Here is a 15,945-nt window from a genome sequence, read left to right as displayed (position 1 = left end):
ATTCTACATTTTAATGTAAAGATAATATTTTTATTTTTACAATTCACTCGAAATATATATAATTAGGGGTGGACATCGGTTGGGTTGGATCGGTTTTCGGGCCCAAATTCCCAATCCGACCTAACCATCGGTTGGAAAAAACATAACCAAAACCGACCAGTTTGCAATTCGGTTATTTTCGGTTTCGGTTTTGTTCGGTTCGGTTTCATAATGCGGTTTATTCGGTTTTAAAAATAATTGAGCTCATTCCAAAATAAACCCAACACAAGTGGATTTTATCTAGGATTTAAATAGCACAATTTTATACTATCAGCAGCTTTCTGTGTAATTAGATAGAACTTCAGCATTATCATATTCAACATTAGTTAGCATGAGAAAAACAAAAACCAAAACAGACACAATACATATCAGCAGCATTAAACCAGAGGCCATGCTTGTTTTCACTTCATGAGCATATTCAGCACAAGCTAGACCAAGGAATGTTAAAGGGAATGAGTAGATCCACCATGTAATGTTTAACCTTTTTATAGTTTTCTTGAACAGTCCTTCCCTTCAGCATTTGGTTCCCATGAAGGATAACTGCTTTGGAAGCTGCAATGACAATAGATGTTAAACCAAACAAATAATCATTAAAAAAAGCACTTCACATCTTTGTTTTTGGAAAGTGGTTGAATCAACTAGTCTCATGAGTGCAATGAGCTCTGCCATGAACATACCTCAAAAATGATTTCTCCAACTTCCCCTGGGAACTCCTTTGGTCGCGAGGTGAATCAGATGGGGAACCATAACTACTGTTTCCATGCTTTTGAAAATCGAAGACACTAAAACTGCAATAGCATCATACGACAAAGTGTAGTCAGCGTAAAGAATGGGCAGAGACAAAGGGATTCAGCCTAAAAAATACAAATATTATAAACTTATAACAATTCATTCTAACCTGCATACATGGCCAACACCTTCAACATGTACGGTAAAATCTGCAATGAACTGCAAGATATCATCAACACGCTGCAAAATGAAAAGAAACATAATAAATTACACTATATAGCTTACAAATAAAGATACCCGACTATGGTGTATAGATATAGTAATGTCAAATTCAATACACAGCAAATGACCTTTGGGACAACAAATAGGAGTAAGTATGGAGTAAGGAAAATTGAGGCCATCTCCTCAAGTAACATCATCCCAGTATACTGCACCACCAAAAACAGATTAGCATAACATGCAGTATTCAAACTCAGTTCGGACCGTTTCAGTACTTTGTTTACCACGCCATCTCTTCGGCATATAATGTGTATGCTGAACTACCATAGACATTGCTCCTTCAGGATCTATGACCAGAAGTTCATTTACAATTGCAGCCCGGCTAATAGCAGTTATGGTTCCAAAAACAGCCGCATACCACAACAAGTTTCGACCAAATATCTGCATTGATTTTGTATAAAAAATGATCAATGAAAGAAACAAAAAGAAAACCATTTGTTAATGATTATCATGAGGTGTATGTATAATATTTCTTTGACGAAGGCATAGTAAAATCATTACATGACCCTCTAGCAGAGATTCCTCTAGAAAAGCAATGATGATCAGAATTGCAGCAAAGCCACCAGATACAAATGAGATGAATTTTGCAATGATAGATATGATGGGTGAAGGAAATTGCTTGAGATAATCAGAAGCATGTAGTACGCTGTTATTAATCCGATGCCGGAAGAGATGATCCACCTATAAAAACAAGTTATATTTGTAAGCTTGAGCACAAATGCAAAAGAAATACAAGTGACATTATGTTTGTGTACTTCGGTAAGAACAATTGCATAAGCCCAAGACAACGTGCCTGATGACCAGCAAACGCAGTAGCTACTGAAACGGTTCCATCCTTAGTTTCAAAAAATGACTCCAAAAAAGAAAGGCTTGTCTTATTGAATCACAAAGTGACTCCAAAATATTCAAAAATTCACAGCTGCAAATCAAATCAAATCAGTATAGTTAAACCAATGTAAGACATAAAACAAAACTATATTTTTCATACCTAGGCGAGAATTAAACAGGCCCAGCCTGTGTAGGAGCAGCTGCTCCACCAGTAGCTACTTGAAACTCTACAAGTTGTTTAAACATACGTTAAACATATAGCAAGAGGCTTAATTTTAACAAATATTTAAAATAATGTTAAAAGAGACAAAGTTTTCATTAATAACGTACCTGAAACAATTGATTCACTAATCTCATATTCTTCAGTCATATTAAGGACATTTAGATCATTGTCAGAAGGCTTCAACCAGTTTTGAGTACATATAAGCGCTTCGACCATATCTGGACTCAAAGAGCTCCTATAGATATCTAAAATCCTCCCCCCCGTGCTAAAAGCACTTTCTGAGGCTACACTAGAAACAGGTGTTGCCAACACATCCCGAACCAAGGTTGCTAATATAGGATAACGGGTGCAATTTTCCTTCCACCAATTAAGAATACTAAAATTTTCCCCCTCCCCGCAACAAGGGTCACCTAAGTACTTCTCTAGTTCATTTTCATTTTCAATTGTGTCTTTTTCCTTCAGATGTTTCTTAAAAGCATTAGCCCTTGTAAAAGGTGATGGTTCTTTTGGTTGGGAAGATGCTTCTCCAAGGGAAGTGCTCCCTGGTGCACTTAAAGGACTAGCCCCAACATTCTTATCATGATCAGATTTATGCCAATTATATAGTTTAAACAAACTAGTTTTGACACATTCAATATTTTTCTTGGCAAGGTCACTAGAATGCCCATACATATCATTAAAAGACCACTCAATATAGTTAAACTTAAACCTAGGATCAAAGATCACTCCATAGTAAAGAAAATGATTCACTTTTCCCACATCCCCCCAATACTTATCATATTTAACCTTCATATGTGAAATCATTGGAGCCACATAAGAATTCAAGTTAAATGAAGCTTCTTGAAGCTCACACAAAATTGAAGACAAGTTATGAAAAGCTAAATGCAAGGACACTTCTTGCGAAGTTGAAAACACTTTGGTTGCCTCATAGAAGGTTTGTAAGAAAACCACAAAAGCCCTAACTTTTTTCCAATCCTGAGAACCGGGTGGACCGGTAAGGAGGTCAAAATATTCGATGTATCCAGGATCCTCATCAATCATATTGTCAAATGCAGCTTCAAACTTTTCAGCAGCATCCAACATTAGGTAAGTGGAATTCCACCTTGTAGAAACATCAAGACAAAGTTTTTTTTTACAAGTTATGCCCGCAAGTTCAACACACTCCTTAAACTTCATAGCTCTTTGTGGAGAAGACCTTACAAACCTAACAGCAGTGCGAACTGATTCAATAGACCCTTCATGTTCTTTTTCACCATCTCTCACTACCAAGTTCAAGACATGGGCAACACACCTCATATGCAAATAATCACCTACACCCAGTAAAGCATTCTTGCTCTTAAGTCTTCTATCCAAATAACTCACAGCCACATCATTTGCTGTTGCGTTATCCAGGGTAATTGTAGACACTTTCCTAAGCCCCCATTCCCTCAAAATGTCCTCGACTTTCATGCCAATGGTATCACCTTTGTGATTTGGAACTAAAGAGAAACTAATAATTTTTTTTGGTACTTCCAAGCAGTGTCAATGAAGTGTGCAGTGGTGGCCATATAACTAAGGTTTTGTATCGAAGTCCAACAGTCTGTGGTTAGTGCAACCCTAGTACAATCAGATTTAAAAAAGGCTTTAAGACGTGACTTTTCAGCTAGGTAAAGCTGAAAACAATCCCTAGCAACGGTCCTCCTAGTAGGGATAGCCATTTGGGGTTGCAATTGTTTACACATTTGCTTAAAACCAACACCCTCAACCACTCTAAAGGAATGTTCATCAAGGATAACAAAGGTATTAATGGCCTTCCTACAGGCTGCAGCATTAAACCTTTGACTAGTTGGAACTAAAAACCCACCCTCGCCGCTTACAAGGTTTGTCTGATTGGGGTCTTTCAACAAAAGGGCGGGGTTTTTGTAACACACTTTCGAGTGAGCTAGCATGTTAGAAGTACCATGTGTTTTAGGGTCACATCGGTACCTTTTATGACAGTGTTTACACGCGGCTATAGGTTCAGGCTCATCCGGTAAAATGTTAAACTCTTCCCAAACCGTAGAAGTTTTTCTACTACCACTAGCATTAAGTTTCCTTTTTCGAAGTGGAGGGAGTGCAGTACCAGCAGCTGCTCCTATAATTCATACATTTAAAAATGACAGCATAACATGTATCACTTATTAAACAAACACTCAGTATAAAAATGACAGGTGATGGCATTACCTTGACTCACTCCTTGATCTACAACTCCGCTAGGAACTCCAACTCCTTGCAAGCTAGGAACTCCAACTCCTTGCAAGCTACTTTTGTCGCGCTCCATCTTCCAGTACCAAAACACAACCAACAAAACAAGAATTGTCAATTAGAAACATAAAACAGAAGGAAAAAGATGAGATGAGAAATACACATGGAATATTTAACCAACAAGCTTTCTCAGTAAATGAAATTCATTTATAGGCATAAATATCAAAACTCAGTTAGAAACCAACCTGAAGCTGTTACTCCGAAAGAGAATGATTCAACTTCCACCTCAAGGTTACTGTCTCAAAGATCAATCTGGCAATAAAAAGTGATGAAAAATCATTTGAAAAAAGAAGTGTGATTACAGAAAACTAGTACCAGAAGTGTGATTACCGAATTCTACTTCATATCCTTTAATATACCAACGCGCACCAATAATTTTCCTGCCATTATATGAAAGGATAAATGTTTAAGAACTGCATCTACTATAGCAGAACTAGAAATAAATTTTAATGATATGCATCCACTGCTTCTTGACATACAGTGTTGTTGAGTAGGCAACCCAAACTCAAATTTATCTTCTTCCCATTGCGTGCTATGATCAATTAGCTGGCACCTTCATAACAAATTATTATCACACTAAAAGCATACAGTACAAGCCAAATAACTAACAACTCATCTTTAGCCTAAATGCCACTTTATAATTAAAAGGTTTAAATCCTAGGATTAAAAGCAACAACTATTAAAATGAAGTGTGACTTATGATCCAACACCTAAGCATCGTAATATCTTGATATGTCCAACCATTCTCATAATATTCAAACAAGCCATAATAATCAGTATAAAAGCTATTCAAAACAAAACCAGAACTAATGTGAACCATACCACAAAACTCAAACCATCAAGTATAGCTTAGCTTACTCAAAACTAATAATGCCACACAACCCAAACAACTGAACAATGAAATAGTTTTATAATCATATTGAAATATCAAGAAAGTACAAAATAAATAGAAAATAAAACAGAAACAATGAGGCTGCAAAAACAGTAGTTCAAAAATACTTGCCCCAATCACAAATAACTAATTCTAAAAACAAATATTCCTCTATAACAACTTAAACTTATTTTTGTCAGATGCAAGACTAGCATGATAAAGAGCCTATTTGTTAATGCTTGAAAAAAGTGATTTCAAACTTGTGTAAGAAAATGATTATTTCTTCATAGCAGTAACTAATGATTCTTCATAGCAGTAGTTATAGCTTTAAAAATCACTTTTTAAAAATCACTTTTTATTTGAACAGCTAGTTATTAGTAGCTATAGATAACATGAAGTTTATAACGGCCAAGAGTAAAACCTCAGGCTTCTTATTCCGGAAGTTGTCGGCGAGCTGAGTAGGAACAATATTTACCGACAACACCTTCACAAAATCAATCTGAAGAAGCAGTTTTAGAATCGGAGTTAAAACAAAACAAAGTCAAACCCATCAGAAATAGTTCAACCAAACTTAACATTTCAACCATAGTCAGAGAGAAAGAGAGTGAAAGAGAGAAAGAAAGATAAGGAGTAACTTACATCGGTGGTGATTTGTGGTTGAATAATGGACGGCGACGGTTCTTCGTTAAACGATGAAACCACGAACTAGCATCAACCGAAAAATTGGAAGGTAGAAAGAGTTAGTTCTTAAACGATGAAACCACGAACTGGAAATTGAAAGGATGAACCCTAGAATCAACCGATTACCTAAGAGAATGATGAACCCTAGCGGAGTAACGTTGCTGTTTGTGCGTATGAATCTCACGAAGAAGTGGAACTAATGAATTGAGATTTGAGACTGAGAGAGAGTCTTGGTTTTGGTTGGGCCGGCCGGTTGATTTAGGAATTTATGGTCTATAACATAATTTCTACTGAACCGGTCGGTTTAGGATATCATCGGGTCCATAAATTCAAACCTAAACCGACCGGTTTAACCCATGTGAACCCAAGATTATTCAAACCGAAAAACCGACTCACTCGAACCGGTGTCTAAGGGGCCACATGGTTTGGTCGGTTTGGGCTGGGTTTCTTTATTCTGTCCAGCGCTATATATAATTATAAAAAAGAGTTGGAAGTAAGTCGTGATGATATGACATGTTTATTGGATATCTTGTATTTATTGATAGTGATATCTTATTTTACAGGAAATACTTTCAATATTTCCTAATATTTCATTGCAAAATCTTACTCCCGCACAATCAACTCGAGTGTTCAATGTTCTTGCACTATTTCAGGTGAGATAAGTTTGTCTTAACAATTTTTGAATATGTTGTTTAGCATGTAGAAATATTATATTTTAAATTTCCATTTTCTCACACAAAGTATATAAAATAAATTTCTCTAAGACTTTTCTCTAATATTTTTATTATAGTGTGTGGCATCTCACTCTGATACAAAGATGTTATTTATCGAGGGTAATGTCAACTTTCTTATTCATTTAACTATTCTGAATTTCATAAAGGACATGTTAATGAAAAAATAGCATTAGTCTTTTCATTACTCATACTTACCTCTTCTTATTGATATGTAGCTAACATACCTTTGTATTTGTATCCCTTTCTTCAAACAATAAACAAATTGCCACAATTTGAACATTTGAGGTTTGCTAGTTTTGGAGTCATTGGTGCATTGGTAAAGGTATTATATTTGAATTAGTTCTACTTTTTTAATATGCATGACTATTATTTAGTAAATTTACTTTAATATAAATAATTTGGACAATAACCTGTAAAGACTTTTAATAAAAGTATAAATTATGATTGAAAAAACATACAAGTTAAAAACTATACATAATATAGTTGAAAAAACTTACACAATATAAATTATACTTTTATATCTCTTATATTAAAAATACTTTTCTTTAAAATATAATAAACAATTTTATTTTCCCAAAAAAAAATATTTCTTAATAAGATAATTTTTGAAAAAAACTTAAACACAAACACAAACACTACTAAACTATGCATTTTAATGATTATATAACTTGATTCTTTAATAACATGTATACCATTATTTCTATTTGTAAAGTGTCCATTGTAATAATTTTCTTTTGGTATACTTGTTATTTTTAGGTTAGCACTAAAGAAGCGATAACTTTCCTTCTTTCAAGTGAGATAATTCCTTTGTGTTTGTGCAATATGAAAATTGGAAAAGAAGTATCAAAAATGGTTAGAATCTCTATTTTTAGCCAATTTGTTTCACATATTTTTCTTTCATACACTTGTTTTACCAATATATCAAATTTGGATATTTTTGTAGGTAGCAACATTCATAATTCAAAAAGTTTTGGAAGATGATGATGGTTTGGCTTATATCTGCGCTACAGTAGAACGATTTTTTGCTGTAGCACGAGTTTTGGACATGGTGTTGAAAAGTATTGGGAAACAACATGCACCTCGACTTTTAAAGCTCATAATCTCATGTTATTCTCGGTTATCAGATAATCACAGGTAAATTGAGAAGAAACATCATGTTAAGTATGCTGATTGAGTATGCCCTTTTCATTATTTTAATTTTTTTAATAAAAATTCTTTCATATTAATGCAGAGCTGGAATTGCACTAACAAGTTGTCTTCCAAATGTTTTCAGAAATGACACTTTCAATAATTACATTCGTGTAAGTACTTCTTATTACCTAAATAAGTACAAATTTAATTTTGAACTTGTTTGAAATACATGATATGATATGACATAATATGTAATAAATTGATATTATAAGACCTACTATTTTTTGTCTATTAGATTAAATATTATAATCTCACTTTTTAAAAGTAAATAAGTGGAGTGTCGTAATCTAAAACATGTGCTTTGTGCTCAGATGTTACTGAAACTAGCAGTTGAGTTGATGTAACGGAACACGTGTCACTCTTTATAAAAAAACTATAGTTGTTAAGATTCCCAAATTGAGTGAGATATAGTAAACATGTGTCATAAGGGCGATATTCAAACCTCACAAACTAGTCTTGTAAGGATTGAGTTAATTTGAGTCAAACTCTAAAATATCTGTTGGATCGCGTATTGTCAAGACAATTCTGTTGGGCCACCTAAGAGTGTGTTAAGAGATTGAAATTAAAGGAAATGTGACTTAAATTGTTTATAAATGAAAATAAATATGTGTCTTACAGACTAGTTATGTAAACTTTGAGTTAGATCAACCTAAATTATAAGAACAATACATGCTAGCTATCAAGCACAAACACCTCTAGTAGCATGAGTGTCATGGGTCTGACACTTACTTGACACTCATACCATATATACAGGAAGAGTCAGTCAAGTGTCGGAAAACTCAAACAAATGTCTTAAAAGATAGGTTTATTTTTTATTAGGAATTCTTTGAATCGATGTCCGACATGCCTTGATGTCCAACACTTGTATGATACACATACAACATATGTCTGACAATTCAAATAAGTAGAAGAAAAGTCAAATAATTCAGACTATGGTTTCAAATAATATTATTTTTTTCTTTGATTTAATGCATCTTATATGTTTTTTATGGAAAAATATGACACACGTATAAAATGGTTAATTATTTATTGAGGTAAAGTTATCAATGAAAAATTATAGATGTTAATCTTGATTAGAATTTTTTTAACTCTTTTAATAATACATGGGTCAATGAAGGTCAAATACTATAATATATGTAGTGATGGTGTATCCTATATTTTTAACATTATCGATGTCAGAGTATTTGTATCGTTTCGTGTCCTAGTATCCGTGTCAGAGTCCATATTTCCTAGCTTTCTAGTATTGAACTTTACGATTGTTTTAATGCTTAATGCTTTCAGGAAGATCCAACAACTTGGAGGTTGGTGGAGCATTTGTAAGAAAATATAGGGATGAATCAGGTTCCATTAGTACCAGGTGAAGAATGAGTTAATAATGTTGTTTAAATATCATTGTTTTGAAAATGATATGTCTTGTTATGTTTATTGGGTTTGCAACACCAGAACTTTATGACCAAATTATCTTTCTACTTGAAAACATGAATCAAGTCAATAATTGTTTATGCATTAAAAGTTAATAATCACTTTGAATTTTCACATATTTCTTGGTTGTTCTGATAAATTTATATGTGTCTGGTTCTTTTGACCCTTTTAATGTTCAAGTTGATGCTAAGATGTTAAAATAAATTGTAATCTTTTACTCCTTGGTATAATTTATATATCATCTCTTAAAAAATTGTTGATAAATTTCACTACAAAATTAATATTTTTATCAAGAAAGTCATTGGTGAATATTCATCCACCTATTTTGTGCTTTATGAGGCACACATGTGTAATCAACTCTCCACTTGTTTATTTTAGGTGATTTCGCCTTCATGGTTTGATAGGGATATGTAAATGGTAAGGGATTGTGTCGGGTACACCAAACAATGTCTCACTTTTTCTCAAAGTAGACCTAGTTCATATACAATCAGGAGTTTGTTCTATCTAGCATCAAAACCTAGGAAATTTTACATGACATCCCATAAATTATAATTGCCACCCCTAAAAAAATTTATAATATTAAAAGTATTTCTCTCATTTTTTCACCATTCATATTATTCAAAATTTTCTCTTAATAACAAAAAAAGGCGATAGTTCATACAAAAAATACGTTATGCACTTTTTTCTGCATTTTTGAAAAAATCCAATGTGAATTATAAGATACCGATTTTTACAAAAAAATGGGTAGACGAAATATTTCCCGACCCCCCTGGAAAATCTAATAGTGTTATTTTTAAACGAATGAAATTTTACCGACAATTTTATAGGATTGTGATTGCACCGACAACTTTGTGTGGTCCGTAATGATTTAAAACTTGTATAAATATGTCCTATGTTGTTAACAAAAATATTCCATTGTGTCTCAAATTTGTTATCTCGCATTTGTGTACTTCAACAGTGTGAAACATCTTGTTGAATTTAAGCTCACATAGAACACCCTTCTTGATGTTCTGAAAGAGAAACTAGATAATCTCTTGCACTACCTAGACAACAGAGAGGGAATTAAGGTCGAGTATCGTTCACCATCGATTGATAACGAATGAAAGATGAAGCTCAACAACTTTGAGTTGAAGATCGATGAAGATGTAAAGTTATATGGAGCATAAATCACCGATATTAAACAAAGGGTCCAATCAAGGTGGGTTCGAAATTATTAAGATGTTGAAATGTCCTAAATCATCTACTAATGTTTAAGTTTTGTTCATATTATTTATTTGTTAAGTTATGTTAAGTAATTTTCATGTTGAATTATGTGTTTCCTGCAATAATCTAATGCTAATTTTCATCTAATGAATGTTAAGATGAATATCAATAATATACAAATATTTGAGTAGAAACCCAAAATAATATCAGAAAATATAAATAATAATAAACAAATAAAATCTATGTTGGTCCACCACAGGAAATGTGTGTTTTCCGAGATAACCCTGCATAGATCTCACCATCTAGGTTTGTCATACCCGTTAGGCTATCTGAAAGAAGTGTTACCACATGCAAGTACTTCTTGTCAGTTATATTGGGTGAAGGCGGTGACACGTCATCTGAAAGTCCTTCATCATCATTTATACGTTGAATATGTGGGATGATATGAGTGTGAGATACTCTAAAGTACCATTCTAAATAACTGTCCATAAATCTCCCATGAAAAGACACCCCCATTGCATTTTCTCTAATAGGGATAACACTATTGATAATGTTAGGGCACCAACATGAAACTTATCTTAAAGTTAAGGAACCTAACGACTAATTATCCCTCCATTTAAAATAAATTAATAATAAATAGTAAGAATAGTATTTTAAACTAACAACTTTCAATGAAGGTCAAATACTATAATATATGTAGTGATGTTGTATCCTATATTTTTAACATTATCGATGTCAAAGTATTTATATTGTGTTGTGTCCTAGTATCTGTGTCAGAGTCCATATTTCCTAGCTTTCTAGTATAGAACTTCACGATTGTTTTAATGCTTAATGCTTTCAGGAAGATCCAACAACTTGGAGGTTGGTGGAGCATTTGTATGAAAATGTTGGGATGAATCAGGTTCCATTAGTACCAGGTGGAGAATAAGTTAACAATGTTGTATAAACATCATTATTTTGAAAATGATACGTCTTGTTATGTTTATTGGGTTCGCAACACCAAAACTTTATGACCAAATTATCTTTCTACTTGAAAACATGAATCAAGTCAATAATTGGTTATGCATTAAAATGTAATAATCACTTTGAATTTAAACATATTTCTTGGTTGTTCTAATAAATTTATATGTGTGTGGTTCTTTTGACCCCTTGAATGTTCAAGTTGATGTTAAGCTGTTAAAATGAATTGTAATCTTTGACTCTTTGATATAATTTATATATCATCTCTTGAAAAATTATTGATAATTAATTTCACTACAAAATTAATATCTTTTAATAAGAAAGTCATTGGTGAATATTCATCCACCTATTTTGTGCTTTATGACGCACACATGTGTAATCAACTCTCCACTTGATTATTTTAGGTGATTTCATCTTCATGGTTTGATAGGGATATGTAAATGGTAAGGGATTGTGTCGGGTACACAAAACAATGTCTCACTTTTTCTTAAAACTTTTTTTGAAAACAAAAATGTTATTCATTTAAACCCATCTCAAAGTAGACCTAGTTCATATACCATCAGAAGTTTGTTCTATCTAGCACCAAAAATTAGGAAATTTTACATGACATCCCATAAATTATACATGCCACCCCTAAACAATTTTATAATATCAAAAATATTTCTCTCATTTTTTTCACCATTCATATTATTCAAAATTTTCTCTTAATCACAAAAAAAGCGATTTTTCATTCAAAAAATCCGATATGTATTTTTATCGGCATTTTTTAAAAAATCCAATGTGAATTATAAGATACCGATTTTGTTCAAAAAAACAGGTAGACAAAATATTTATCGACCCCCCTGGAAAATCTGATAGTATTATTTTTAAAAGATTGAAATTTTATCGACTCTTTTATAGGCTTGTGATTGCACCGACAACTTTGTGGGATCCGTAATGATTTAAAACTTGTATAAATATATCCTATGTTGTTAACAAAAATACCCCACTATGTCTCAATTTTGTTATCTCGCATTTGTGTACTTCAACCATGTGAAACATCTTGTTGAATTTAGGCTCACATAGAACACCGTTCTTGATGTTTAGAAAGAGAAACTAGATAATCTCTTGCACTACCCAGACAATAGAAAGGGGATTAAGATCGAGTACCATTCACCATCAATTGATAACGAATGAAAGGTGAAGTTCAACAACTTTGAGTTGAAGATCGATGAAGATTTAAAGTTATATGGAGTATAAATCACCGATGCTAAACAAAGAGTCCGATCAAGGTGGGTTCGAAATTATTAAGATGTTGAAATGTCCTAAATCATCTAGTAATGTTTAAGTTTTGTTCATATTATTTGTTTGTTAAGTTATGGTAAGCAATGTTCATGTTAAATTATGTGTTTCCTGCAATAATGTAATGCTAATTTTCATCTAATGAATGTTAAGATAAATATCAATAATATACAAATATTTGAGTAGAAACCCAAAATAATATCAGTAAAAAGAAATAATAAACAACAAATAAAATCTATGTTGGTCAACCACAGGCAATGTGTGTTATCCGAAATAACCCTGCATAGATCTCACCATCTAGCTTTATCATACCCGTGAGGTTATCTGAAAGAAGTGTTACCACCTGAAGGCACTTCTTGTCATTTATATCGGGTGAGGGCGGTGACACGTCATCTAAAAGTCCTCCATCATCATATGTAAGTTGAATATGTGGGATTATATGAGGGTGGGATACTCTAAAGTACCATACTAAATAACTGTCGATAAATCTCCCATGAAAAGATATCCCCATTTCATTTTCTCTAATAGCGATAACACTATTGATAATGTTAGACATAAACCATCCATAAATGCCTCCAAATAGCACAATAATGATTGGTCTATGGATTCCTGAAGATACCCAAATTGGCATAGACACATCTCACGTAAATATATATGCTCCAAACTTTCCCATTGAAAATCACCCAAAAATGGCATTGTCATCAAACTCTCAATGCACTTTATGGTCTACATAAGATATCCATATGGAATTATAGGCGGACAGAGCATCGATCCTCCTCCTATACTCCATAAGACCGCCTGAATGAGAACTTCCGACCCTTAATTCGGTGGCAGGCAGGAAGCCATCAGTGATAGGACCACGATTGTGCCAATCATAAATGGATGGTGAATGCTCATATATCCAACACTACACATCAAATGCAAATTATATAAATGAAATATGTTTGATAAATAAGAACGAAATAAATAAAAACATAATAAATATTCATACCTAAAATGGACCCATATGACCGGAAAGTTCTCTCATCTTAAAGACAATCTCCTCTCCAATTGCACTATATAATATTATCAAAGCAGCACAATCTCATGCCTAATCGAAATAATCAAATTTAGTAACCATATATATATATATATATATATATATATATATATATATATATATATATATATATATATATATATATATATATATATATATATATATATATATATATATATATATATATATATATATATATATATATATATGACATTGATGTATACATGAGTCTTATCTTCTATCCTAACATGTATAACCTAACAGTATCCTAATAGATAGAGTGTTGCATCAATATTTATATTAATACATAAATATAAATATAAATATAAAAAAGAGACTTTACAACAGAATATTAAAATATATACAAGCATTTTACACCCACTTTACTTAAATAACACCTCCCAATGTGGCTACCATTGTGATATGTATAATAATAAAACAACACTATTGTTTTAACAATTATAATATTCTACCACTATTTCTAAAACATTTTAAACCTATATTCGTCAACAAATTGTTTACTATCATAATAATAATAATAATAATAATAATAATAATAATAATAATAATAATAATAATAATAGTAATAATAATACAATAATAATAATAATACTAGTAATACAATTATAATAATATAATAATATTAAAAATTATAATAATAGTAATAAATTAATATTAATAATGATAAAAATAATTTTATAATACTTTATTTTGGATTGAATAAAATATCATTTTCAATAATTTTATTGTTTATGTGTAGCATAAATATCTTAATAAACAACATTTAGAAATTTTTCTATATAATATTTTTTTTGTTAATTAAAACATTTATATATTCAAGACTTAATGCATCATTTAGTCCCTTACCTTTATGTGATATTTCGCTTTGGTCCCTTAAGAAAAAAGTGTTACATAGTGGTCATTTAACTTCACTTTTGTTAAAGTATTTGGTCCTTTCTGTTAGTTTGTATTGAAAAAACGTTTAAAAATTCTTGGATTGATTATTTACATATGACATGGAATTTAATATTTCTAGAAAATGGTTAAAAAAGGACATGTTGTAAATCGTTGAATTAAATAAGAAAGGCATGAAGCTCAAAGGTTAAGGCAAACAAATACATCTCTCTTAATAGGGCAAACTGCATTGAAGAAGATAGCATCATCATGTTCCACAGACCAACGTCATTGACGATGGTAGCAACGTTTCTCTGATTACGACTAAGGTATGGTTTCTCACTTGTAACCTACTAAAACGTGAACATTTTTTTGGCCATCTTCCTTAGTACTTCTGCTATCTTATGTAGGTTGAACAGGTAAAGGAGAAGATGTTTAAATGTGTTGTTCATCATTCTGGTGAGTTTGCTAGGGAGTTTGCTAACTTCACAAAGTCAGTGTATCAAGGGTTAGAGGCTATTTGGGATGTTGATTCGGATTATTGGAGTTACTTTGAAATTTTAGCTATGTTAAAAGATTTAGGTTATCCAACTGTAAATAAACTTTGGTATTACGATGAAATGAATGCTTGTGATATTGTGTTGTTAGAGGATGAGAAAGGAACTAAGAGGATGCAAATAATTGCAGTAATGACTAGGGAATGTCATTTATATGTTACTCATCCTGTTTCACAACCTGACAACCTAGAAAGACCAAGAAAAAGAGGAATAGAGAAGCAGGAGAAATGGAGAGGGATGAGACACACTTGAAAATGGCAAACCATAGAATCAACTGTAGTTGTTGCCACAAGGAAGGTCACAACAAGGCCACCTGTAAACTGCCACAACCAATGGTACGTCCAACTCATGTAGCATAAGGATACTCAACTCAAGAACCACAAGCAATAATTTTAAGTCAGCCACCACAACCAACAGTTTCAAGTCAGCCACCACCCAAAAAGAGAAAAAACTTCAAAAGGGTGGGAAGCTTGTTTCAAGTCAACCCTGATGTTTTTTGTGATGTTTGTTATGCTGTAATGTTATTTTAGTGCCTTATAATGGCATATTGACAATGGCTTATAATGCCTTTTTGTAATGTTATTTTAGTGCCTTATAATGGCTTATTGACAATGGCTTATAATATCTTTTTGTAATGTTATTTTAGTGTCTTATAATGGCTTATTGACAATGGCTTATAATGGCTTTTTATGAAGTTATTTTAGTGCCTTATAATGGCTTATTGACAATGG

General features: G+C 32.3%; 2 protein-coding genes and 1 pseudogene across 3 annotated transcripts; 1 reads left to right on the top strand and 2 right to left on the bottom strand.

The window, feature by feature from the left end:
- The window catches only part of LOC127121665 (uncharacterized), a 36,062-nt pseudogene extending 20,596 nt beyond the window's left edge, over positions 1-15,466 (top strand).
- LOC127117717 (zinc finger BED domain-containing protein RICESLEEPER 2-like) lies at positions 930-3,562 on the bottom strand. Of its 2 annotated transcripts, XR_007802027.1 has the most exons (5): positions 2,206-3,562; positions 2,036-2,102; positions 1,841-1,966; positions 1,119-1,196; positions 930-1,008 (listed from the first exon to the last, which is right to left on the bottom strand). XR_007802027.1 is itself a non-coding variant. In XM_051047813.1 (3 exons), the coding sequence occupies exons 1-2, from the start codon at positions 3,545-3,547 to the stop codon at positions 2,047-2,049; spliced, it is 1,398 nt and encodes a 465-aa protein (XP_050903770.1). In that variant the 5' UTR covers positions 3,548-3,562; the 3' UTR covers positions 1,803-1,966; positions 2,036-2,046. The 2 variants fall into 2 exon arrangements, 1 of the variants encoding a protein (XP_050903770.1); XM_051047813.1 differs by lacking the exons at positions 930-1,008; positions 1,119-1,196 and having other exon boundaries at positions 1,803-1,966.
- Positions 3,555-6,228, bottom strand: LOC127117723 (zinc finger BED domain-containing protein DAYSLEEPER-like). The gene is made up of 4 exons (XM_051047823.1): positions 6,060-6,228; positions 4,567-4,616; positions 4,301-4,397; positions 3,555-4,211 (listed from the first exon to the last, which is right to left on the bottom strand). Exons 3-4 carry the CDS (start codon positions 4,395-4,397, stop codon positions 3,577-3,579), a joined length of 732 nt encoding a protein of 243 aa, XP_050903780.1. The 5' UTR covers positions 4,567-4,616; positions 6,060-6,228; the 3' UTR covers positions 3,555-3,576.
- Positions 15,467-15,945: the final 479 nt, after the last annotated feature.

Source organism: Lathyrus oleraceus, chromosome 2 (assembly GCF_024323335.1).
Source record: "Lathyrus oleraceus cultivar Zhongwan6 chromosome 2, CAAS_Psat_ZW6_1.0, whole genome shotgun sequence".
NCBI lineage: Eukaryota > Viridiplantae > Streptophyta > Magnoliopsida > Fabales > Fabaceae > Lathyrus > Lathyrus oleraceus.
This window is presented reverse-complemented; position numbering and strand designations above follow the sequence as displayed.